This window comes from Mobula birostris, chromosome X (assembly GCF_030028105.1).
Source record: "Mobula birostris isolate sMobBir1 chromosome X, sMobBir1.hap1, whole genome shotgun sequence".
Taxonomy (NCBI): domain Eukaryota; kingdom Metazoa; phylum Chordata; class Chondrichthyes; order Myliobatiformes; family Myliobatidae; genus Mobula; species Mobula birostris.
In genome coordinates, this window is record NC_092402.1 from 59907738 (window position 1) to 59935483 (window position 27746).

Below are 27746 nucleotides of genomic sequence, written 5' to 3' on the forward strand. Positions count from 1 at the left end.
TTCTTCAAAGCTATTTGCTCCCTCCGCCTTTCATCATATTGTCTGCAAACTTTGCAACAAAGCCTTCGATTCTGTCATCCAAGTATAACATACTTTTGACATTTTAAAGTAAAAGGAAGTGGTCCCAACATAGTGGAACACCACTAACCACCAGCAGCCAACCAGAAAAGGCTCCCTAATTCCCCACTCTTTACCTCCTGCCAATCAGCCAATGCTTTATACATGCAAGTATCTTTCCTGTAATACCATGGGCTCTTAACTTGTTAAGCAGCCTCATGTGTGGCACCTTGTCATAGACCTTTTGAAAATCCAAGTACACAACATCCTCCAATTCTCCTTTGTCTATCCTGCTTGTTATTTCTTCAAAGACTTCCAACAGATTTGTCAGGCCAGATTTTCCCTTGAGGAAACCATACTAACTTTAGCCTATTTTATCATGTGTCACCAAGTACTCTGAACCTCATCCTTAACAATCAGCTCCAACATCTTCCCAATCACTGAGTTCAGACTAACTGGCCTATAGTTTCCTTTCTTCTGCCTCTCTCCCTTCTTGAAAAGTGGAGTGACATTTGCAATTTTCCAGTCTTCCAGAACCATTCCAGAATATAGTGATTATTGAAAGATCATTACTAATACCTCCAGTATCTCTTCAGCCACCTCTTTCAGGACCCTGGGGTGTAGGCTATCTGGTCCATGTGACTTGTCTACCTTCAGACCTTTCAGTTTCCTAGGAACGTCCTCCCTAGTAATGGCAACTCCACACACTTCATGACCACTGACACTTTTGAACTTCCATCGTACTGCTAGTGTCTTCCACAGTGAAGACTGGTGCAAAATACTTATTCAGTGTGTCTGCCATTTACTTGTTCCTCATTACTAACTCTCCAGAATCGTTTTCCAGGGGTCTGATATCCGCTCTCACTTCTCTTTTACATTTTATGTATTTGAAGAAGCTTTTGGTATCCTCTTTAATGTTATTGGCTAGCTTATTTTCCTATTCCATTATTTCCTTAATGAGTTTTTCAGTTGCTTTATGTTGGTTTTTAAAAGCTTCCCATTCCTCTAATTTCCCACTAATTTTTATTCTATTATATGCCCTCATTGGCTTTGACTTCTCTTGCTAACCACGGTTGTGTCATCTTTCCTTTAGAATACTTCTTCCTGTTTGGGTGTACATATCCTTCACCTTCCAAATTGCTTCCAGAAATTCCAGCCATTGCTGCTCTGTCGTCACCCCTGCCAGTGATCTTTTCCAATCAATTCTGGCCAACTCCTCTCTCATGCCTCTGTAATTCCCTTTACTCCACTGTAATGCTGATACATCTGACTTTAGCTTGTCCTTCTCAAACTTCAGGGTGAATTTGATCATATTATGATCACTTTCCGCTAAGGGTCCTTTTACCTTAAGCTCTCTAATCAAAACCAGTTCATTGCATAAGACGCAAAACAGAATAGTTGATCTCCTAGTGGGCTCAGCCACGAGCTGTTCCAGAATGCCATCTCGTAGGCATTCTAGAAATTCCCTCTCTTGGAATCCAGCACCAACCTGATTTTCCCAATCTACCTGCATATTGAAATCCCCCATGACAATTGTAACATTGCCGTTTTACCATGCATTTTCTATCTCCCGTTGTAATTTGTAGACCACATCCTTACTACTGTTTGGGGCTCTGTATACAACTCCCATCAGGGTCTTTTTACCTTTGCAGTTCCTCAGCTCTATCCATAATGACTCTGAGGGCAGCGACTCAAACCCAGCGGCCTCTCTGAGGGAGGTGTCATGAACCAGCGGCCCCTCTGAGGGCAGCGACTCAAACCCAGATGCCCTTCTGAGGAGAGTGACCACTTGCTCGCCTCCACATAGGTTCTATGGACTGTCATATGCAGATTACCTGCTCAGAATATGAATTGAGGGATAAATGTCGGCTGGCGTGCTGGGGAGATCTACGTGACGTAAGAGCACAAAGACGAGGTTCTGCAGTTGCTGGAAGTCTTGAGTAACGGACAGAAAGTGCTGGAGGAACTCAGCAGGTCAGGCAGCATCCAAGGAGCGGAATAAAGAATTGTTGTTTCGGGCTGGGTCTCTTCATCAGGATTGGAAAGGAAAGGGGAAGGAGAAGCCAAAATAAGAAAGAGGGGGAGGAGAAAGTTGGGGAGAAAGGAATACAAACTAGAAGGTGATTGGTGAAGCAAAGTAAGAGGAAAGGTAGGTATTTGGGGAATGGTGGGATAAAGTGAGAAGCTGGAAGGTGATTGTTCGAAAAGGTAAGGAGCTGAAGAAGAACGAATCTGATAAGAGTGGTTGATGGGAGAAAGGGAAGGAGAAAGTGGCACCAGAGGAAGGGGTAAGAGGGGAGCTAGAAAGGGACATGAAAGAGAGGAGCGGGGGAGTGGGGGGGCGGGGGAGAAATTACCAGAAGTCAGTGAAATCAATGTTCATGCTGTCAGGTTGGAGGCTACCCAGATTGACTATCTGGATAGCCTCTCCAACCTGCAAGTGGCCTCATCGTGGCTATAGAGGAAGCTTCAAGAGTGTTACACTCCCTTTGTATTGCTGTGGAGTGTCGGCCCCACATGGTTCTGCTCAAATCTCTGGAATGGGATTTGAACCCATATCTGATTTAGGAGTGAGAGTAGCCCCCACTGGAACAGGTATGGAGCAGGCTAGGTTCCTTGGGATTTACAGTGCATTTATAAAAATCTCAGCCTACTGGCCTTGAATGTAAAAAAAATATTCAGTAGTCCAGAAATGTAAAAGCAGAAGGTAAGGCACATGGTCATTTTGATCACAGCCCTTGCAGATATATCACTCCTTTTGGTGACCTAGCCCTCAGTTAAAGAAATAATACATGCATTTCTCTAGTGCCTTTTAAGAACATTAGTGTTTCATAGTCATAGAACACTGCAACCCATCCAGTCTGTGCCAAACTTTTATGATGCCTATTCCCAGAGCCTCCATACCCCTCCCATCTATGTACCTCTCCAAATTTTTCTTAAATAGTGAAATCTAGCCTGTATCCACCTCTTCCACTGGCAGCTCATTTCACAGTCTCACCATCCTCTGAGTGAAGTTCCCTCCCATGTTCCCCTTCAACATGTCACCTTTCACTGTAAACCCATGACCTCCAGTTCTAGTCTCACCCAATCAATGGCAAAAGCCTGCTTGCATTTACCCTATCTATACCCCTCATAATTTTGTATGCTTCTATAAAATCTCCCGTCAGTCTCCTATTGTCCAAGGAATAAAGTCCTAACCCATTCAATCTTTCCTTATGACTCAGGTTCTCAAGCCCCAGCAACATCCTTGTAAATTTTCTCTGCACTGTTTCAACCTTATTGATATCTTTCCTCTAGGTAGATGACCAGAGCTGATTCAAAATGATTTCTAGCCAGTGAGATGCTTCTGATATATTGGCACTTATGTGATGTAGCAGCAAAGCGTCTGATATGTACACAGCAAGATTGCAAGATTGGCAATATGCTAATATTTGGCTGATCTACGTTAGTGAAAGTTGAGGGATAAATATTGAAGATAGCTCCTCTGGCATTCTTTGGATTGTGTAACTGCGAAGGGAGGTGGAGCCTTGGTTTAATATTTCCTTTGATAACACCAGGCACCCTTGGTGTCCTCCCTGCCTTTAAGGCCAAATCTCCACAGTGGGTGGCACTTGGACCCACATTGTTCTGACTCTGAGGCTGAAATATCAGAAAGTCATAGCAGATACTTGTCATGAAATAAAAGCAGAAAATGCTGAAATACTCTGCAGGTCAGACAGCATCTGTGGAAAAACATACTTCAGCTTCTGATGAAGCATTGGTGATCTGAAGCATTAACCCTGTTTCTCTTTCCACAGAAGCTCCCTGACCTGCAGTGTTTCCAGCATTTTCTCTTTTTATTTGAGATTTCCATCTGTGGTCCTTTTTATCTGTGGAGTGGACTCAACAACTAAATCTGATGCAGCAGAGTGTGAGGGTGGGGTTTTGATTGGCAGCAGTGGGCCTCATTGGAAATTGTGCAAATTGGGGCAAGGTTGTGTTGACTGGGATCTTCATAATGCCCCTCAGTGATTCTCAAACTTGAATCCTGAGACCAAGCCTGTGTGTTATTATTGTCAATATTCCATGCTTTGTATTTCTCAGGAAATTACAGGAGAAACACGGAATGTGGTCCATGTGCAAATGGCAACTGTTTTTCTGAAGGATCATCTGAAAAAGGGACAAAGTGAGTAGGAATCACTGTCAACACTTGCATGTTGTATTGCATCATTTTAAGAATTAATGTACCATATGGAGTAACCTCAATTCATTGTTGTACCAGAAACTGCAGGTTAGTTTGTGAATAGTTGCCAGCAATAAAGGTAGAAACCCACACAGTCACAGGGAAAACATGCAAACTTCACACAGACACTCCTAAAGTCAGGAGTTAAATCTGGATCACTAAAGCTGTAAGGAAACAAGTCTGCTGGCTACACTACTGTGTCACCCAAGGATGAGAACTTTTAATCAAGGGTCAGTGTAGGTCAGAGCGTACATGGGAAATGGGAGAGCAGGATTTGATGTGCATTAAGAAATGGGGAGGAGAGTTTTGGAGTTCAGTTTACAGAAGGTGGAACAAAGTTCACCATAAAATGCCCTTTGTGATCAATACGATCATGCATCTGTGTGAAATTACTGTGCCCACTATCTGTCTGAAAGGAAAATTTTCTGATTATCTGAAGACACATTACAAGGGTCTGCAGTCTTGTGGATGGTGTTGAGCTGTTTGTGTACAGTGACAATCCCATCCGATGTTTAATCAACTTGTTAAGATATCTGAAAAAGAAATGACACATGCATTGAGCATTTCATTAAGAATAATAAGTATTGATCCCGAGTGGGATATTACTTCATTACAGCAGCAACATATAAAACACACTTAGCAATAATAATAAATATAATAATATTAATTAACAATAAAGTACAGAATAATATACACAATAATAATTTACCATTGTGCAAAAATAATATGCGAAATAATAAAACAGAGACTATTATACTATGACGTGTGTTCTCCTGTTGCACAGAGATGAACTGTTGTACATGCTTATTGCATTTGGTAGGAAAGATTTTCTGTAACGATCCTTGTGACAGTGGAGCTGAATGAGTTTGTTTGAAAAGGGTGCTCCACTGCTTATTCAGTAGGTCATGGAGAGGATGTGCCAGATTGTCCATAATGACTAACAGTTTGTTTAGTAACCTCCTCTCCACCACTAACTCAAAAGAGTCTGGTTTGTAGCCAAGGACAGATCCAGCCTTTTTGATGAGTTCATTTAGTCCTTTTGCATTACCTGGACTGATGCTGCTCCCCTAACATAAAGCCACAAAGAAGACTGCTCCCGCTACAAGAGACTGGTAAAAGATCTCCAACATCCTACTGCACACGTTGAAGGATCTCGGCTCCCTTCGAAATTAGAGTCTGCTCATCCCCTTCTTGTAAGCAGCCTTGGTGTTGGTTTTCCAATCTGTGGTCTATGGTCTGTGGTCGAGGTGAACACCCAAGTATTTGTACTCCTCCACCACTGCAACTTCTTCTCCCAGAATGTATACAGGACTCATCACAGTCCTCTTCCTACTAAAATCAATCACCATCTCCCTGGTTTTGGCCACATTCAGGAGCAGGTGATTCCTCCTGCACCACTCCACAAACTTGTCCACCAGTCCTCTGTACTCTGACCCCTGCACATCTCTGATACACCCAACCACCGCAGAGTCATCAGAGAACTTCTGCAAGTGACAAGACTCATATTTGTACTGGAAGTGGGAGGCAAACACTGTAAACAGAAACGGAAACTATGTAATTACTATTTAATTTCAATCTAAGACACCAATTTTTGTAGTGACTGTACTTTGAAATTCTTAAAATAGTAAATTTATATTTATCAAATTGTATTTTGATTCCACAGAATGACTGAGACTAAAAGTATCACTGCAAATGCAACAAATGTAGAGTGTAATCAAACCACCAAGATAATATTATCAGTCATTGTGGTCTTTCTAGTTCTACCCTACATATTCCTTTTACGGAAACAAATCTTAAAATATTTTGGCTTGAGTAAGTATGAATCTACAACAGCTACTACGACTGGGATGTTGAACTACTGTATATGACATCCATATCATGGAAATACCTCTAAGCTTTTAATCGAGAATGAGTCAGCAAGATTAGAAAGGATTGGACGAGGGTTTTGGGATAATATCTTTAGGCGGAGCTACTATTAAGGAGAGAAGTGCCCAATGAAGGAGTGGAGGCTACCTCAGTAAATATTTTTCAGACAAAGTTGGATAGATTTTTGCATAGTAGGGGAATTAAGGGTTATGTGGAAAAGGCAGGTAGGTGGAGATGAGTCCACAGTCAGATCAGCCATGATCTTATTGAATGGCAGAGCAGGCTCGATGGGCCAGATGACCGACTCCTCCTATTTCGTATGTTCTTATGTAAATGATCACGTGACTTTATTCTGAGTGAGAATCGCAAAAAGCAGGACTGTGATCCCAAGAAAATGGCAAACACTAAACGTTTGATCCTTGTGGTCAGAGGGATGGAAGGTCACAATCACAAGAGATTCTGCAGATACTAGAAATCCAGAGTAACAAACAAACTGCTGGAGGAACTCGGCAAGCAAGGCAGAAATTATGGAGAGGAATAAACAGTCGACGTTTCAGGCCAAGACCCTTCATCGTGACTGGATTTTAAATTAAAAAATAAAATGCCAGATACAATAGCCTGATATTCCTGAGCGCGATCCTTTTCAAGAAGTAAGTAAGGGGAGGTGTCTGAGAGTTCGGCCCAAGAAGTCGACTGTTTATTCCTCCTTAGATGCTGCCTGACCTGCTGAGTTCCTCCAGTGTTTTGTGGATGGGACCGCAGAGCATGTGATGAAGGAAGATAGCTTGAGGTGAATGAAAACAGGTACAAGGGTCTGGAAGTCAGACTGTTCCACAGAGAGATCCTGTGTACCTGAGTGTGGAGCCATGTGAAGAATTGAGACGGGGAGGGAAGAGTCATCGAGTCATAGAGAAGTACAGAACAGAAATCTGCCTTTTGGCCCATCTAGTCCATACCAAAACCATTTAAACTGCCTACTCCCAACGACCTGCACCAGGATCATAGCCCTCCATATTTCTACCATCCATTTGTCTATCCAAACTTCTCTTAAATGTTGAAATCAAGCTCGCATGGACCACTTGTGCTGGCTGCTCAGTCCACAGTCTCACATCCCTCTGAGTGAAGAAGTTTCCCCTCATGTTCTCCTGACGCTTCTCACCTTTCACCCTTAACCCATGACCTCTGATTGAAGTCCCACCCAACCTCAGTGGAAAAAGTCTACTTGCATTTACCCTATCTATACCCTTCATAATTGTGTACACTTCTATCAAATCTCCTCTTCAATCTTCTATGCTCTAAAGAATACAGCCCTAACTTATTCAATCTTTCTTTATAACTCAGGTCCTCCAGACTTGGCAACAACCTTGGAAATTTTCTCTGTACTCTATTTCAACCTTGTTTACATCTTTCCTGTAGATAGGTGACCAAAACTGTTCAACGTCTTGTACAGCTTCAACGTAACATCCCATCTTCTGTACTCAATACTTTGATTTATGAAGGCCAATGTTCCAAAAGCTTTCCTTCCGACCCTATCTACCTGTGACGCCATTTTCAACTAATCACATACCTGTATCCCCAGATCCCTGTGTTCTACCAAACTCCTCAGTGCCCTATCACTCACTGTGTAAGACCTACCCTACCTTGAGTAGTGAGCTTTGGGAGGGTTAGATGGGCCATCAGAAGTGGGACATGGCATAGTGGGGGTGCTGGAAGAGTAGTGGGCTAGAGATGAACAGGTGGATAGATGTGTAGGAGGGGGTGTTGGGGGAGCAGTTGGAGGGCCTGCTCTGAGAGCTGGGAGAGAGACAGAGAGAGAGAACAATGGGAGGAAGTGATAGGATTAATGCTTTGGGGGTTGGACCCTTGAGAATGGGATTAGGGAGCAATAGAAAACAGGAGGGCAAGAGCTGTGGAAGGGGGAAGCATAGTAGATGTGATGGGAAAGGAGCAGGGGTATTGGGAGACAGGAGCAGTCGGTGATATGAGGGTTGGGATGGGTGAGGGAGGATGAGGATAGGTGGGTGGGTGGGAGTGGGAGGTTGCCTGAGGGAGTGAACCTGGAAGTGGGAGGTAAATGGGAGTGGGAGGAGAAGGAGGATGGAATGATTTTTTTTACTTTTTTATTTAACTGTTCTGTGATTTGTTACATGTGAATCTCCTCAAAAGTGTGAGCAAAACTTAATACTTGCTTTCTTTTGCTTTTTAGCTTTTGGATCCTGGTTAAAGGTAAGGTTCATTGTAATCAGGGTTCAAATAATGAGAGTAAAATTTGCTATGAGGTTGTGAATAGTAGCTGCCCGGTTTGCTGCACATTGTGCCTGATGGACTTTTCCACTGATTTCAATGTTAAGCACACAAACAATGGGCCAGTGACTGAGATGGATTACAATCCTAACTGTCTTCACTTCCTGGAGGAAATAACTCCTATTGTAGCATTTGGAATATAGCGCTGCCCCCATGAGATAGGTATTAAGTGTTCACCAATGTGGTGAATTGGTAGATTCATTGGCCAGAGAAAACAGAGTGTAGTGGCTGTTACTCTGAGTGGAGGTCTGTGACCAGTGATGTTCCGCAGGGATCAGTGCTGGTACCTGTATAATTTAAACGAAAATGTAGATTGGCTGATCAGTAATTTGTTGGTGATACAAAAATTGGTGGATTTCTGGGTAGTGAGGAAGGTCGTCAACAGATTCAGCAGGATATAGATGAGGTGGACAAATGAGTGGAGAAATGGCAGCTGGAGCTTAATGCAGACAAGTGAGAGGTAATGCACTTTGAGAGGTCAAATGTAGACCATAAGACCATAAGACAAAGGAGCAGAAGTCGGCCATTCGGCCCATCAAGTCTGCTCCGCCATTTTATCATGAGCTGATCCATTCTCCCATTTAGTCCCGCTCCCCCGCCTTCTCACCATAACCTTTGATGCCCTGGCTACTCAGATACCTATCAATCTCTGCCTTAAATACACCCAATGACTTGGCCTCCACTGCCGCCCGTGGAAACAAATTCCATAGATTGACCACCCTCTGAGTAAAAGAATTTCTTCGCATTTCTGTTCTGAATGGGCGCCCTTCAATCCTTAAGTCATGCCCTCTCGTACTAGACTCCCCCATCATGGGAAACAACTTTGCCACATCCACTCTGTCCATGCCTTTCAACATTCAAAATGTTTTTCTATGAGGGTCTCCCCTCATTCTTCTAAACTCCAAGGAATACAGTCCAAGAGTGGACAAACGTCCCTCATATGTTAACCCACTCATTCCCGGAATCATTCTAGTGAACCTTCTCTGTACCCTCTCCAACGTCAGCACATCCTTTCTTAAATAAGGAGACCAAAACTGCCCACAGTACTCCAAGTGAGGTCTCACCAGCACCTTATAGAGCCTCAACATTCCATCCCTGCTCCTATACTCTATTCCTCTAGGTGTAAGAGGAAAGTATACAATAAATGGCAGATCATTTGGGAGAATTGATGTGCAAAGGGATCTTAGGGTGCAAGTCCACAGCTCCCTCCAAGTAGCAACACAAGTAGAGGGGGTGGTAAAGAAGGTGTAAAGCTTGTCTTTAGTGGTCAGGGCATTAGGTGTAAAAGTAGGAAAGTCGTGTTGCAGCTGTATCAAACTTTAATTAGGCTATATTTGAAGTATTACGTACAATTCTGGACACCACACTACAACAAGGATGTGGGTCACCACAGTGTTGCTTGGATTAGAGAGGCAGAAACTAGTCCGTATTCATGTTCAATTCTTTGTTGAACTTAAAGAATCTTTTTTCTGTTTTACACAGCGAGTAGTGTGGGTGTGGAATACACAGCCAAGGGAATAGTGGAGGAAGTTTAAGTTGTAGTGTTCAGAAGGGAGTTTGCAGGGATATAAGGAGAAGGTGGGACTGCATTGCTCTAACATAGAGCTGGTATGAAGTCAGTGGGCTGAATGGCCCTTTGTGCCACAACCATCTTGTGCACTTCTATCAAGTCACCTCTCATCTCATCCTCCTTTGCTCCAAAGAGAAAAGTTCCAGCTTGTTGAACCTATCCTCATAAGACATGCCCTCTACTCCAGGCAGCATCCTGGTAAATGTCCTCTGCACCCTCTGTAAAGCTTCCACATCCTTCCTATAATGAGGTGGCCAGAACTGAACACAATGCAACTTGTACAATAACAATACACCAAGTGTGATCAAATCAACGATTTGTACTACTGTAAAGTGATGTCATCGTCTCCTATACCACATGTCACAGCTGATGAAAGCAAGTATACCATACACCTTCTTCACCACCCTATGTCACTGCCTTCAGGGAATGATGTGCTTATCTCCAGGACTCTCTGTTCTATAACACTCTCCAGGGCCCTGCCATCATTCACTGTATGTCATGAGATAGCAACAGAAGAGAAAATATGAAAAAGAGAAGAAGATGAGAGAAGGAAACGCATTCAAGTCAGAGAACAGCCAGGCAGACACTGTGTCTGTGTGACATTCTTTTAGGCCAATCTGTGATAGAGTTCCTGGCAGGGTTACACTGACCGGTCTGTCAGATAGAAACGTCCTCTGAGGCCATCTTTAAGTCAGAAGTAGCATTCAAGACACAATCCCCCTGATTCTTTTAAGGGCAGCATTCAAATCTCAGACAGACTGATTCTAAACACAGAAAACGCTTAGTATTATTTAAAGGATTTGGAGAGTATGTCACCAATTTGCAGCTCCTAGCCCAGGGCTTGTCCTCACAGGAACACATGGAACACGGAACTTAATATCAATGTCCAGGCATATGTGTAGTGCCTGCTGGTTTCTGTGGCAGAATTCCCAAACTTGAAATTTCACTGATTTGCAATGGACTTAAGTTTCCTATTGTTCATAACACTAACTTACTGTGTCCTCACACAGCGGAAGCCTGGTAACATTGGTAATTCCAATCCAAGTCTCCAAGAATCAGTGGAAGAGCAGGGACAACATCCCGAGAACATAAATTGTGCAGCTTCTTCAGCGGAGGAGTCAACATATTTCATCACCCCAGTCTCTGACTTGAAAGATGACAAACTGTGCGGCAGAGGCACAAAGAGCACCAAGTACTCAGAACTGAAGCTCGCTCAGCATGAGATGAAATCAGGTTTGACTTTGGCAATTTATTTACTTGAAATTGACCATGATGGGAAATTTCCAAAGAAAGTTCTGGGTGGAAATATCTAGATTGAAAGTAGCAACATGCTAATACACATTATTGAACAAATTGGGCCAGAAATTCTGGGGCTTAAGAGACATGGTGTGACCTGTGGATCAGCAGAATTTATCAGATTTGCACCTGAATTCTCCAGTAAACTCACCACCGAAACTGATGGCTTCTACTTGATACTGCTGTAATCCTCTCAAATCCAGATTAAAATCGTTAATTTTTTTTGCGATGCTTAAAGATACGCAATTTTGCAAACTTTAAAAGCTTGTCTAACATCTTTAGTCTGTCCTTCCCTTGCCTCTCTTTAATTTTTCTCGATCTTATTTGTCTCCAATTTGCTTCCCTGTCATTTCTTTACTTTCTTAATCCTCAGAGATACATTTGTTATATCTGATGTTCAGCGGTTTCAGTATTCCTTTCATGGCTTCATTATCAGCCCATATTCCAATAGGTCACAATAAACATTTTTGGAGATGAACTGAGTGCAGAAAAAGAGTAGCTGAGAAAGCAGCACAACACTTGCATTGCATTGGCAAAACCAGCACCTGTCCATCCCAAATTACTCAAGTGAGTCGCTTACTGGTCCATTTCATAGGATGGCTAAGAACCAACCTCACTGTGTAGCACTGAAGTCACATGTACCCAGCTTGGGTAAAGATGTCAGGCTTTCTTCACAGAATTTAATTAATGGGTGTAATATTTGTATATAGACACACACTCCAAGCTAGGGATAGTGCAGAATCAGAATCAGATTTATTATCACTGTGCCGTGAAATCTGTTGCTTTGCAATAGCAAAGAAATAAAACTACTACAAATTATAAATAAATAAATAAATGATGCAGAAGAGGAATAAAGAGATGGTATTCATGAACTGCTCAGAAATCTGTTGGTGGAGGGGAAGCTGTTCTTGGATCATTGAGTGTGGGTCTTCAGGCTCTTGTACCTTCTCCCTGAAGGTAGTAATTAGAAGGGGTCATGTCCCGAGTGGTGAGGTTCCTTAGTGACGGATGCCACTTCCTTAAGGCACCACCTCTTGCGGATGTCCTCAGTGATGGGAAGGGTAGTGCCTGTGATGGAGCTGCTGAGTCCACAACCCTCTGTCGCCTCTAGCAATCACGCGCATTGGAGTTGCAATACCAGACTGTAATGTAACCAGTTAGAATGCTCTCCACCATACAATTAGCAAATTCTTTAGTGACATACCAACTCCTCAAGCTCCTAACGATAAGGTACTGTTGATCATTGTAAACAGGTATCAAAATTAGCTAAAACACATTTATTCAAGTCTCTAACATATACACATTCAGGCTCTGTGGGCTCATAAGGAAGCCTATTGTTTCTGCCTTGTATGTGACTCCAGACTCAAACCAAAGTATTTGGCTGTTTAACCACTGAGCAAGCCATAACGTTTAGCATTAAATACCAAAACTAGGTGTACAGGGTTATCACACAGTCCTTTCACACTCTCGGACTGGGTACACTGAGTTTTCACACTGTCCCTTCACACTCTGGGATGAGGTGGACTGGGGCATCGCACTGTCCTTTCATACTCTGAGACTGGGTGCACTAGGTCATCACCTGGTGTCCTTCAAATCTGGGTTTGGGTGATTTTTAATTTTCCTTTTTTCATTGAAGACATGTAAGATGTCGGCGGGTCTAAAATTGAACCTTTTATATTTCAGAAGTTCATACAATTTCGGCCATCAAGTCATCCAGCTCTGTGGAACCTTTTAGGAATAATATTTGATTAAGCGTCATTCGGCAAGAACATGGAAACCACCATCTTTGTTCAAAACAAAGGCGACTCCAGCCTTGAACTCCAGGCCGGGTCTTTATGTGCTGCTATTGTGACTCCCGTCTCCCCTTCCCCCACCACCACTCTGCAATCCCATCTCCCTCAGATCCCATCGTCAGCTCCTGGGTACTCAGAGGCTCCATCTTCCTCTCACCCCAACCCTCCCCTCTCCACTGACACCCCCAGCCTCCCCCCTCTCCCCTCTGATCCCAGCTCTCATCCGGGCAAGGTCTTTACCATCCCCTCTGACCTTCAACTCTCTGAGGCAGAGCGCTCTGTCCTCAGTAAGGGTCTCACCTTTGTCCCCCTTCACCCACACCTCAGTGAGTTCCACGTTTGCCATGACAAGGAACTCTTCTTCCGCCGTCTCCGTCTTCAAGCCCACTTCTTTGGCAAGGACTCTCCCACCCCCACCGATGACCCCTTCTCCCATCTTCAACCCTCCTCCTCTTCATGGACACCCTGCTCTGGTCTTCTGCCTGCTCTGGATCTCTTTATTGCTAACTGCTGACGGGACATCAACCGTCTCGACTTCACCGCACCTTGTTCCCATTCCAACCTCACTCCTTCCGAACGCTGTGCTCTCCACTCCCTCTGCACTAATCCTAACCTTACCATAAAACCCGCCGATAAGGGGGGTGCTGTTGTAGTCTGGCGTACTGACCTCTACCTTGCTGAGGCACAGCGACAACTCGCGGATACCTCCTCTTATTTACCCCACGATCATAACCCCACTAAGGAGCACCAGGCCATTGTCTCCCACGCCATCACCAACTTTATCTGCTCAGGGGATCTCCCATCCACTGCTACCAACCTTATAGTTCCCACACCCCGCACTTCCTGTTTCTACCTCCTACCCAAGATCCACAAACCTGCCTGTCCTGGCAGACCTATTGTCTCAGCTTGCTCCTGCCCCACCGAACTCATTTCTGCATACCTTGACACTGTTTTATCCCCCCTTGTTCAATCCCTTCCCACCTATGTTCGTGACACTTCTCACGCTCTGAAACTTTTCGATGATTTTATGTTCCCTGGCCCCCACCACTTTATTTTCACCATGGATGTCCAGTCCCTATATACTTCCATCCCCCATCAGGAAGGTCTCAAAGCTCTCCGCTTCTTTTTGGATTCCAGACCTAATCAGTTCCTCTCTACCACCACTCTGCTCGGTCTAGCGGAATTAGTCCTTACTCTCAATAATTTCTCCTTTGGCTCCTCCCACTTCCTCCAAACTAAAGGTGTAGCTATGGGCACCCGTATGGGTCCTAGCTATGCCTGCCTTTTTGTTGGCTTTGTGGAACAATCTATGTTCCGTACCTATTCTGGTATCTGTCCCCCACTTTTCCTTCGCTACATCAACGACTGCATTGGCGCTGCTTCCTGCACACATGCTGAGCTTGTTGACTTTATTAACTTTGCCTCCAACTTTCACCCTGCCCTCAAGTTTACCTGGTCCATTTCCGACACCTCCCTCCCCTTTCTAGATCTTTCTGTCCCTGTCTCTGGAGACAGCTTATCTACTGATGTCTACTATAAGCCTACTGACTCTCACAGCTATCTGGACTATTCCTCTTCTCACCCTGTCTCTTGCAAAAATGCCATCCCCTTCTCGCAATTCCGTCGTCTCCGCCGCATCTGCTCTCAGGATGAGGCTTTTCATCCCAGGACGAGGGAGATGTCCTCCTTTTTTAAAGAAAGGGGCTTCCCTTCCTCCACCATCAACTCTGCTCTCAAACGCATCTCCCCCATTTCACGCACATCTGCTCTCACTCCATCCTCCCGCCACCCCACTAGGAATAGGGTTCCCCTGGTCCTCACCTACCACCCCACCAGCCTCCGGGTCCAACATATTATTCTCCGTAACTTCCGCCACCTCCAACGGGATCCCACCACTAAGCACACCTTTCCCTACACCCTCCCTACGCGACTCCCTTGTCTATTCGTCCCCCCCATCCTTCCCCACCATTCTCCCTCCCGGCACTTATCCTTGTAAGCGGAACAAGTGCTACACATGCCCTTACACTTCCTCCCTTACCACCATTCAGGGCCCCAGACAGTCCTTCCAGGTGAGACAACACTTCACCTGTGAGTCGGCTGGGGTGATATACTGCGTCCGATGCTCCCAATGCGGCCTTCTATATATTGGTGAGACCCAACGCAGACTGGGAGATCGTTTTGCTGAACACCTACACTCTGTCCGCCAGAGAAAGCAGGATCTCCCAGTGGCCACACATTTTAATTCCACATCCCATTCCCATTCTGACATGTCTATCCACGGCCGCCTCTACTGTCAAGATGAAGCCACACTCAGGTTGGAGGAACAGCACCTTATATTCCGTCTGGGTAGCCTCCAACCTGATGGCGTGAACATTGACCTCAAACTTCCGCTAAGGCCCCACCTCCCCCTCGTACCCCATCTGTTACTCATTTTTATGCACACATTCTTTCTCTCACTCTCCTTTTTCTCCCTCTGTCCCTCTGAATATACCCCTTGCCCATCCTCTGGGTTCCCCCCCCCTTGTCTTTCTCCCCGGGCCTCCTGTTCCATGATCCTCTCGTATCCCTTTTGCCAATCACCTGTCCAGCTCTTGGCTCCATCCCTCCCCCTCCTGTCTTCTCCTATCATTTTGGATCTCCCCCTCCCCCTCCCACTTTCAAATCCCTTACTCACTCTTCCTTCAGTTAGTCCTGACGAAGAGTCTCGGCCCGAAACATCGACTGCACCTCTTCCTGGAGATGCTGCCTGGCCTGCTGCGTTCACCAGCAACTTTGATGTGTGTTGCTTGAATTTCCAGCATCTGCATATCTCTTCGTGTTTGCGAAGTAAGATGCACAAAGATTTTAGATGAAAATATATTCGATATAGAAGAAATGAATGATAAATTGGTCACAGCAATTATAAATTTGGCAGAAGAAACAATTCCGAAAAGTAAAGGTACAGGAAGGGTGTTCCATGGTGGGATTGTGAATGTAGTAGAAGTGTAAAAGTAAGAAATAAAGCATTTAAAGTGTTAAAAAGACAGCATTCGGTAGAAACATTAATGCAATATAAAAGAGCACAAGCAAAGTTCGGAAAACAATCAGACAAGCAAAGCGAGCATTTTGGAGACAGTATTGTAACAAAATTGGAAGAGAAACTCAACTGTCTGAAATATGGGGCATGATAAGGAAAATGAATGAATAAGAAGTAGTAAGGAGATTCCTGTGCTAAAAAGTAAGGACAAAATGACAATTAACAATGTAGAAAAAGCAGCAATATTGGCAAAAACTTTTGTTAACATACATAGCTCGGAGAATTTGACAGTCGAGGCTAGACAGCAAAGGGAGGAGAGACTTAAGCAAAATTCAGGAATTACGGAAAAAAGAGCAACATCAGAAGCGCCGGATACACCTATCAGCATAACAGAAATAGAAACAGCCATTATGAATGTGCGGCCAACTTCCCCTGGGAAGGATCAAGTATGGGGTATAATGCTGAAGCACTTATCAAAAAGTGCACTTCTAGTTCTACAGAGACTGTTTAATAAAATATGGGAAATAGATAAACTACCAACTGCATGGAAACATTCTGTTATTGTTCCAGTATTAAAATCTGGTAAAGATTCATCAGACCAAACAAATTATAGACCAATTGCATTAACTTCACAGCTAGGTAAACTTATGGAATGATAATAACTAATAGGCTTACATACTTTCTAGAAAAAAGAAATCTTATTTCTCCCCACCAAAGCGGTTTTCATAAAGGAAGAACTACAGTAGATTCAATACTTCGCTTGGAATCTGAAATTAGGAAGGCTCAAACAAATAAACAAATAGTCCTGGCGGTATTTTTTGACATAGAAAAGGCATATGATATGCTCTGGAAAGAGGGAGTGTTAATTAAATTGAAAGAACTAGGGGTGGAAGGAAAATTATATAACTGGGTTCTAGACTTTCTTTTTGGTCGAACAATTCAAATCAAGGTGGAAACAGAGTACTCCAGGACATATTTGGTTGAAAATGGAACACCATAAGGTAGTGTCTGCAGTCCATTACTATTTTCAATAGTGATAAATGACATATTTGTGCAAGCTAAACATAGTGTGGGGAAATCCTTATATGCAGATGACAGGGCTTTATGGGTGAGGGGAAGAAATTTAATTTATATACAAAGGAAAATGCAAGATGCAATAAACAAAGTGGAGGAGTGAGCACATAAATGGGGTTTCAAATTGTCTACGAGTAAGTCCAAGTGATATGTTTCTCAAGAAATCACAACCCAGTTTCCGTGAAATTATATGAACAAAAATTAGAGCAGGTAAAGCTAATTTGGTTCCTTGGTTTGTTATTTGATGAGAAACTTACATGGAAAAAGCAAATCGAGAAAATTACAAACAAATGTAAAAAAAAAACTTATTGAGTGGTCTTGCCGGACAGGACTGTGGTGCGAGCAGGATATCGCTATTAAATATTTATCAAGCTTTAATGAGGACTACATTGGATTATGGAAGTGTAGCTTACATGTCAGCTGCAGAAAGTAATTTAAAAATGCTGGATGTTGAGCAAGCTCAGGCCCTCAGGATATGTAGTGATGCATTCAGAACATCACCTATATCAGCTCTTCAGGTCGAAATGGGGGAAATGCCATTAAGACTTAGAAGAGTAAAGCTAATGCTAAATTACTGGGTTAACATCATGGGACATGACTACTCACATCCAGCTCAAGCTATATTAAAAGACTGCTGGGAACATAATAAGTCAAGTTATAATAGCTTTGGATGGATTGGGGATGCAGCAGCACAAAAATATGGTCTACACGAAATGGAATATAGCCCTACAGTTCCAATATCTGATGGTCCTCCATGGCTCTTTACAATGCATACAGTAAATAAAAACCTGCAACAACTTTTAAAAAAGAAGTCTAACTATGGAATCAAACAGATAGAACAAGAATATATAGACTCACATTTTAGAAATGAACTTGTAATATTTACGGATGGATCAAAAGACCCTCGATCTGGCCACACAGGTATTGCAGTCTACATTCCTCAGTGCAAAACTAGTATCAGGAAAAGAACATCAAACCATTTATCAGTGTATACAACAGAATTAATGGCAATATTGAGTGCATTATCTTGGATAGAAGAAAATAATATCAAAAAGTCTGTAATCTGTTCAGACAGTTTATCTGCATCAACCTCGATCAAATCAAGAAAATCAGAAAGTAGACAGGATATTTTATTGGAGATTTTATGCAAGTTATATACACTGACCAAAAATGGGGTAGAAGTAAGCTTTCTTTGGGTTCCTGCTCATTGTGGAGTGGAGGGTAATGAAAAGGTGGATAGTATAGCTAAACAATCGCTCAAATCGTCTATAATAGAGGACCAGATCCCTCTAAGCAAAGCGGAAGTCAAGAGCATTATTAAAACCCGTACTGAGGAGACATGGCAGAAGCATTGGGATGAGAGTGAAACAGGGAGACAACTGTACAAAATACAGAGGCAAGTCAAATACAAAAGATTGTCAAGTGGATATAGAAAGACAGAAGTAATCATCAGTCGTTTGAGAATTGGACACACTAATCTTAATTACACATTACACAAAATAGGGAAACATCCAACTGGGTTGTGTGAATACTGTAATCAACCAGAAACAGTTGAACATGTATTGATAAAATGTATCAAAAAGAAAGAGTGAAGATGATAGGAGCACTTAAGATAAACAAAAAATCTGATGTGGGCATAGAAGACATTTTAAGTGGGAATTCAAGAAAAATACAGATCCGTATCATGAAGTATCTGAAAGACTCAGGCTTATTAAATAGAATATAGGGAATGCAATCCTTTTCCCTTCTCCTGTTTATCCAATGATCCACACTCCAGTCTAGCAGGTGGCGGTAATGCACCTAAAAGCTGGTTTGCCAACCGCCATAAAACAACACAAGAAGAAGAAGAACAACAACAAGGCGCCAAACTGAGCAGTGTTGGCCCTGGTCGGAGTTGCTGCCAGCCACGTGGAATGAAACAGCAAGGTGGAACAGTTCGAGAGGGTTGGCAGACAGTTTCTCTTATTCCCAAATTCAAAGGTAGGCAACTCAGGGGACCATAATCCAGTTTGTTTAACACCAGGAAGGAGTTATTTAGATTAATGACTGGTTTATTATTGCCACATGCACCGAGATACACTGAAAAGCTCTTGTTTGTGTGATGTCCAGACAGATCATCAAGGTGGTAAAAAGAGGAAAACAATAACAGATTACATAATATAGTGTTGCAAAATTAACTTCTGAAACTTAATGATAGTAATTTGCAAAGTTGAGAGGAGATGTTACTATCTAAAGAGGTGGGACAAGTAGTTAGGGAACCAGTTCAAACTACTAACAGACTTTTTTAACCGCTGAAGGGTCTGGAGAGGCAGGCAGCCATTTGAACAGTGAGCCAAGGTCTTGTTTGGATTCAGAATTGTCCTCGTTGAAAGCTGGTCATGTGTCAGTCAATTCTGGAATTGAGCTCGCAACTGACTTTGCACTTGTAGGTTTTCGCAAGTAAAACAAAGTGAGGTGTTTTATGTTTAATGAAGCCTGTGACACATCTTATTGAACTCCAAAAACTAAACACAAAAGCACACGAAAAATCTTTATGTAATTACGTTATCACATCATATCAGCCTCTTAAAGCAAAACCCCAACTCAGTGTTGGTGGTTGTGAATTATGTACATTTGTTGCTTTACCCTACACAGTCCCCCACCCCCTCAGAATTCACTGAAACCAGTATTGTGAGCCTGTCTGGAGGTCAGGCGAGCCGGTTGGCTCGGGTTCTGTGTTCCATGGGTGGAGGAACCACAGGTGCCTCTGGCTCATCCAGAGATGTGTTGACATACTCATGGTCATGTCGTGACGGCAGGGGCGTGGTATTGGAGTCCTCCAAATCTTGGTCAGTTGGATTAAGGTGATCTACTGAAGTAGGTTGAGGTTTACCCCTCTTATCTATGTTAAAAGTCTGGTCTCCCCGTCCCAGTGCGTGGAAGGGACCATTGTAAGGGGGCCTAAGGGGATGTTTGTGCATCACGGCGGACGAAGACAAACAAGGCAGAATGTCAGTCAGCTGGAACCCAAGAGGCTGTAGGCCATGATGGGAGGTAGGAACAGGTGAAAAGGAACTGAATTTACTGAGGAGGGTGGAACACTGTTGAGAGGCCGGCCAGGCGGTCGTGGCATCGGGAATAAAATCACCTGGCACTAGTAACGGCTGCCCATATCCCAATTCTGCCACGGGCGACTGTAGGATCTCTTTCAGAGCAGTTCTGAGCCCCAGAGGGACCCATAGGAGATGATCATGCCAACACCATCTGTCGGTGAAGCCCTCACAGCAGTCTTTAAGGAGCAGTGAAACCGCTTGCTTAGGGCATTGGACTGTGGGTTGTATGCCATGGTGTGATGTAGCCTCATGCTGAGGTTCTGGGGCATTGCAGCCCAGAGGTCTGATATGAATTGGGGACCGCGGTCAGAGGAAATATCAGATGGGATGCTAAACCAAGCAACCCAGGTGCTGAAGAATACGCGAGCCACGTCTGCAGCCATCATCGATGCTGGAGGGACAACCTTTGGCCCCAGGTGGTATGATCCACCAAGGTAAGAAGTTGCGTAAAACCGCAGGAGGCGGGAAGAGGACCAACATTGACGTGGTCAAACCGTTGCTCGGGGACCTTAAAACTGTGCCAATGGTGCCTGTACATGAGGGTTAATTTTTTCCTGCTGGCACTGCACACAAGCTGCAGTCCAATCATGCACGTCCTTTCTGAAGCCATGCCAAACGAACTTTAATGCAATCTGTTTCTGTGTGGCCGTCCAGCCCGGATGTGGGAGGCGATGTACGGAGTCGAAAAAAGTCCATCTCCAGTTTGCAGACACGATGGGGTGAGTGCGACCATTTGAGACATCACACAGGAGAGAAATGCCAACTTCCCCGAACTTAATGTCAGCAGGCCCATGACTGCTGTTTGGTAAACCTGGATCTCTAGGTCAGCCACCGCATTATTCTTCCCCCTGATATGTCATATATCCAATGTGAACCTGGATACGTAGGCCAGATGGCGTTGCTGCCATGCAGACCAAGGGTCTGATATTTTGGCCATTGCGTGCACGAGGGGTTTGTGGTCAATGAATGCTGTGAAATGGCAACCCTCTAGAAGGAAATGAAAATGGCGGACAGCCATATAGAGACCGAGAAACTCACAGTTAAACATGCTGTACTTCCTTTCAGAGGGACAGAGCTGCCGGCTGAAGAACATGAACAGCTGCCCATGCCTCCAACCGGCTGTTCACGCACAGCACCCACTTCATGAAGCGTCAGAAGTAATTGTTACAGGTGCATTGGGGAGCCAGTGTGCCAGTAGGGTTGCGTTAGAAAGAGCTTGTTTGGAATCATCAAATGCCCTGGTCATATCCAGTGACTAGTCAAGCACTTGATTAGGGGTATTTCCTTTAAGCGCACTATACAGGGGAAGCACAAGCTCAGCAGCTCTCCAAATGAAGCAGTGATAGAAATTCACCGTACCTAAAAACTCCTGTAGTTTTTTTTTGTATTGCCGGGCGGTGAGAAATCCATAATAGTGGCTACTTTTGATGGGAGTGGTTTTGCATCTTCTGCAGAGATGCGATGGCCGAGAAAGTCAATGGTTGAGAGCCCAAACTGGCATTTAGCAAGGGAAATAATCAACACATGTTGACTTAAGTTCTCGAAAAGTGTGCAGAGATGGGATACGCGTTCAGATTTGGATGCACTGGGGACAAATGTGTCATCCAGATAAACAAAAAGAAAATCTAAGTCTTTTAATACAGAATTCATCAGCCATTGGAGAGTCTGTGCTGCATTTTTCAGGCCGAGTGGCATGCACAGAAACTCAAAAAAGGCCAAACAGGGTTATCACAGCTGTTTTGAAAATGTTCTCTGAGCACACAGGCACCTGATGGTCGCCCCTAACTAGATCAACTTTGGGGAAAAAATAATTTTCCAGCTAAGGGTGCCGAAAAGTCCTGGATGCGTGGGACCACCAGGTAATATTCGGGGGTGGTGGCCTCATTAAGGCATCAGTAGTCACCACATGGGTGGCAAAAACCATCAGGTTTAAGGACCATATGGACGGGAGAAGCCCAGGGGCTATTTGACTGGCGTACAGTTCCGAGTCTTTCCATGTTGGCAAACTCAGCCTTCACAGTTGCCAGCTTTTCTGGGTCCAGTCTATGTGCACGGGCATTGACTAGTGGGCCAGTTGTAGAAATATGGTGTCCAGCCCCACGTTTTGTGACTGTAGTGAAGAATTTGGGCTTGGTGAGCTTTGGTACTTTCTGTGGGAGCAGGGTAATGACGCAACATCCTTGACATCCACAAGATGGTAGTTCTTAAGATTGACTGACAGTCCTTGGGCACACGGGAAATCTGCACCGAGCAGAGGCCCAGCCACTTCAGGCAGGACGAAGACCCATGTGTAACATCACCCATTAAAGTAGAGTGTCACCTGTCATGTCCCAGAAGTCCGGCTCCTGCTGCCATTGGCGCCCTCCAGTAAGGTTTTGTCTCTCTTTGCCTTCTCATCAATAGGCTATGCTGGCAGCCGTGTCACACAGGAAGTGTTGCCCTGATAGAGTATATGCTGGCACGATCAAAGCTGCAAGGCAGTCTGCACTTTCTGGCATTTGTACCAAAGCGAGCATGGTAAAAGCACAGGCCTGTTGTCTGTTTCACAGCCGCGGCCATCCTTATGTTGAGGGCATTGCTGACCGGGCTTATTGAGATGGAGAAAGGAGGAATGATACACCATTGCCTAGCTGAGTATAGACTATCAGCCATTTTAACAAGCTCCCTACAGTCCTTCACGGGTGCATTAGTGAGGGTGATGTGAACTTGATCAGGCATTTGCTGCATGAAGAGTTCTTTAAAAATAAAACAAGGATAGTAATTTCCCAAGAGAGACAGCATGTGGTCCATTAGCTCTGAAGGCCTCACATCACCAAAACCGGATAAGGAGAGCAACTGTATGGTGTGCTCAGACTCTGATAGTCCAAAAGTCTGTAAAAAGTGAGCTTCCAGTGATCGATATTCAATGTGTTCAGTGGGTATTGAAGCAGACTCACCACTCTCACAGCCGTGGAATTGCTGAGTGATACTACCATGTAGTAGAATTTGGTGTCGTCAGCAGTGATTTCTCGCAGAGCAAACTGAACTCAGCTTGTACAAGCCAAGCGACGGCATTTTTGCTCCCAAAACTCCAGCAGTTCCAAAGTGACTGCAATGACCGACATGTTCAATAACTCAAGAATCGTCCAAGAGCATCAGGGTCACCGATGTAGGTTTTCGCAAATAAAACGAAGTGAGGCATTTATTTTTGATGAAACCCATAACACATTTTATTAAACTCCAAAACCTAAACACAAAAGTGTGTTAAAACTCTTTACATAACAACATCATCAGGTCAGATGAGCTTCTTAAAGCGAAACCACAAGTTAATGTTGGTGGTTGTGAATTATGTACATTTCTCCCAGTTACATTACCTAGTGCAGAGGAAATGAGCAAAATGGAAAAGTTTATGCTGGATTATGTATCGAGAATTTGAACAATTCATACAAATTTTTGGAAGCATCGTAAAGCAGGTGACGCAAGAATAGCCAGATAGATGTTTAATGAACTGAAAAATATTAACAAAGATTAAAATCTGCTCAAAACTGATAAATATCTCCATTTTAATAGTCAGCTGAATGAGATGGTAAGGCAAGTTGGTGCAGAGTCACAGAGCGAGAGCACTTTAGCCAGTGAGATTGACGAGGGCAATGCAGTGACCCAGAGCTGAAGGAATTTCATTTGCCCCATTACATAGAGAAATGGAATGTCCTGTGAAGAATGAAGTTTGTGGGCATAACTATGAAGAGGAAGCCAGAATAGAAATAAAGCAAACCAAACACAAACAGATGAAGAAGACTTGGTGCAAACACAAGGAAATCTGAAGATGCTAGAAATTCAAGCAACACACACAAAATGCTGGTGGAACACAGGAAGAAGGGTCTGACGAAGGGCCTCAGCCCAAAACGTCAACGGTGCTTCTTCCAATGGATGCTGTCTGGCCTGCTGTGTTTCACCAGCATTTTGTGTGTGTTGCAAGAAGACTTGGTGCCCTCCGTTGAACCCTCTCCAATTTCAGCACATCCTTTCCAAGATAAAGTGCTCGAAACTGCTCACAATACTCCAACTGAGGCCTCACCAAAGTCTCAACATTACATCCTTGCTTTTATATTCTAGTCCTCTAGAAATGAATGCTAACATCACGTGTGTCTTCTGCACCACAGACTGAACCTGCAAATTAACTTTCAGGGAATCCTGCATAAGGACTCCCAAGTCCCTTTGCACCTCAGATTTTTGTATTTTCCCTCCATTTAGAAAATAGTCAACCCTTTCATTTCTTCTTCCAAAGTGCATGACCATACACTTCCCGACACTGCATTCCATCTGCCATTTCTTTGCCCATTCTCCTAATCTACCCAAGTGCTTCCATAGTCTCTCTACTTCCTCAAAACTACCTACCCCTCCACCTATCTTCATATCATCTGCAAACTTTACAACAAAGCCATCAATTCCATCATCCAAATCATTGGTATATAGTGTAAAAAGAATTAGTCCCAACACAGACCCCTGTGGAACACCACTAGTCACTGATAGCCAACCAGAAAAGGCTCCCTTTCTTCCCACTCTTTGCCTCCTGCCTATCAGCCACTACTTTATCCATGCTAGAATCTTTCCTGTAATGCCATAAGCTCATAGCTTGTTAGGCAGCCTCATGTGTGGCACTTTGTCAATGGCCTTCTAAAAATCCAAGAACACAACATCAACCGATTCTCCTTTGTCTGTCCTGCTTGTTATTTCTTCAAAGAATTCCAACAAATTTGTCAAAAAAATTTCCCCTTCATGCTGACTATGGCCTATTTTATCATGTGCCTCCAAATACACTGAGACCTCATCCTTAATAATTGACTTCAACATCTTCCCAACTACTGAGGTCAGGCTAACTGGCCTATAATTTCCTTTCTTCTGCCTCTCTCTCTATACACCATCTGGTCCATGTGACTTATATACACTCAGACCTTTGTGTTTCCCAAGAACCTTCTCCCTAGAAATGGTGACTTTACACATTTCATGACTCCTGACACTTGGAACTTCCAGCATACTGCTAGTGTCTTCCACAATGAAGACTGATGCAAAATACTTATTGGTTCACCTGCCATTTCCTTGTCCCCCATTACTACCTCTTCAGCATCATTTTCCAGTGGTCCGATATCCACTCTCGCCTCTCTTTTACCCTTTATGTATCAAAGAAACCTTTGATATCCTCTTTAATATTACTGGCATGCTTACTTTTGCATTCCATCTTTACCTTCCTAATTGCCTTTTTATTTGCCTTCCGTTGATTTTTAAAAGCTTCCCAATCCTCTAATTTCCTACTAATTTTTACTCTATTATATGCCCTCACTTGGCCTTGACTTTTCTTGTCAGCCACGGTTGTGTCATCCTGCCTTTAGGATACTTCATCCTCTTTGGGTGTACAAATCCTTCACCTTCCAAATTGCTTCCAGAAATTCCAGCCATTGCTGCTCTGCCGTCACCCCTGCCAGTGATCTTTTCCAATCAATTCTGGCCAACTCCTCTCTCATGCCTCTGTAATTCCCTTTACTCCACTGTAATACTGATACATCTGACTTTAGCTTGTCCTTCTCAAATTTCAGGGTGAATTTGATCATATTATGATCACTTACCCCCTAAGGGTTCCTTTACCTTAAGCTCTCTAATCAAAACCAGTTCATTGCATAAGACCCAAAACAGAATAGCTGATCCTCTAGTAGACTCAGTCACGAGCTGCTCTAAAATGCCAGCTCGTAGGCATTCTAGAAATTCCCTCTCTTGGAATCCAGTACCAACCTGATTTTCCCATTATTGTGCCCACTGTTTGTCTGAAAGGAAAATTTTCTGATTATCTGAAGACACATTACAAGGATCTGCAGTCTTGTGGATGGCGTTGAGCTGTTTGTGTGCAGTGACAATCCCATCTGATGTTTAATCAACTTGTTAAGATATCTGAAAAAGAAATGACACATGCATTGAGCATTTCATTAAGAATAATAAGTATTGATCCCAAGTGGGATATTATTTCATTACAGCAGCAACATATAAAACACACTTAGCAATAATAAATATAATAATATTAATTAACAATAAAGTACAGAATAATATACACAATAATAGTTTACCATTGTGCAAAAATAATATGCGAAATAATAAAACAGAGACTATTATACTATGATGTGTGTTCTCCTGTTGCACAGAGATGAACTGTTGTACATGCTTATTGCATTTGGTAGGAAAGATTTTCTGTAATGATCCTTGTGACAGTGGAGCTGAATGAGTTTCTTTGAAAAGGGTGCTCCACTGCTTATTCAGTAGGTCATGGAGAGGATGTGCCAGATTGTCCATAATGACTAACAGTTTGTTTAGTAACCTCCTCTTCACCACTAACTCAAAAGAGTCTGGTTTGTAGCCAAGGACAGATCCAGCCTTTTTGATAAGTTCACTTAGTCTTTTTGCATTACCTGGACTGATGCTGCTCCCCTAACATAAAGCCACAAAGAAGACTGCTCCCGCTACAAGAGACTGGTAAAAGATCTCCAACATCCTGCTGCACACATTGAAGGATCTCAGCTCCCTTAGAAAACAGAGTCTGCTCATCCCCTTCTTGTAAACAGCCTTGGTGTTGGTTTTCCAATCTGTGGTCTATGGTCTGTGGTCGAGGTGAACACCCAAGTATTTGTGCTCCTCCAACACTGAAACCTCTTCTCCCAGAATGTATACAGGACTCGTCACAGTCCTCTTCCTACTAAAATCAATCACCATCTCCCTGGTTTTGGTCACGTTCAGGAGCAGGTGATTCCTCCTGCACCACTCCACAAACTTGTCCACCAATCCTCTGTACTCTGACCCCTGCACATCTCTGATACACCCAACCACCGCAGAGTCATCAGAGAACTTCTGCAAGTGACAAGACTCATATTTGTACTGGAAGTGGGAGGCAAACACTGTAAACAGAAACGGAAACTATGTAATTACTATTTAATTTCAATCTAAGACACCAATTTTTGTAGTGACTGTACTTTGAAATTCTTAAAATAGTAAATTTATATTTATCAAATTGTATTTTGATTCCACAGAATGACTGAGACTAAAAGTATCACTGCAAATGCAACAAATGCGGAGTGTAATCAAACCACCAAGATAATATTATCAGTCATTGTGGTCTTTCTAATTCTACCCTACATATTCCTTTTAGGAAACAAATCTTAAAATATTTTGGCTTGAGTAAGTATGAATCTACAACAGCTACTACGACTGGGATGTTGAACTACTGTATATGACATCCATATCATGGAAATACCTCTAAGCTTTTAATCGAGAATGAGTCAGCAAGATTAGAAAGGATTGGACGAGGGTTTTGGGATAATATCTTTAGGCAGAGCTACTATTAAGGAGAGAAGTGCCCAATGAAGGAGTGAGGCTACCTCAGTAAATATTTTTCAGACAAAGTTGAATAGATTTTTGCATAGTAGGGGAATTAAGG

At 43.4% G+C, this 27746-nt stretch overlaps 1 protein-coding gene and 1 pseudogene across 1 annotated transcript in view; both read left to right on the forward strand.

Moving 5' to 3' along the window:
• The window catches only part of LOC140191725 (uncharacterized), a 28811-nt gene extending 12171 nt beyond the window's left edge, over nucleotides 1-16640 (forward strand). The window contains exons 5-9 of the mRNA XM_072249411.1: nucleotides 4141-4222; nucleotides 5943-6091; nucleotides 8352-8371; nucleotides 11030-11252; nucleotides 12999-16640. Coding sequence (XP_072105512.1) covers nucleotides 4141-4222; nucleotides 5943-6091; nucleotides 8352-8371; nucleotides 11030-11252; nucleotides 12999-13063 — 539 coding nt within the window. The 3' untranslated portion in view covers nucleotides 13064-16640. The remainder of the gene's footprint in view (nucleotides 1-4140; nucleotides 4223-5942; nucleotides 6092-8351; nucleotides 8372-11029; nucleotides 11253-12998) is intronic.
• Nucleotides 16337-24093, forward strand: LOC140191522 (E3 SUMO-protein ligase NSE2-like; annotated as a pseudogene).
• Nucleotides 24094-27746: the final 3653 nt, after the last annotated feature.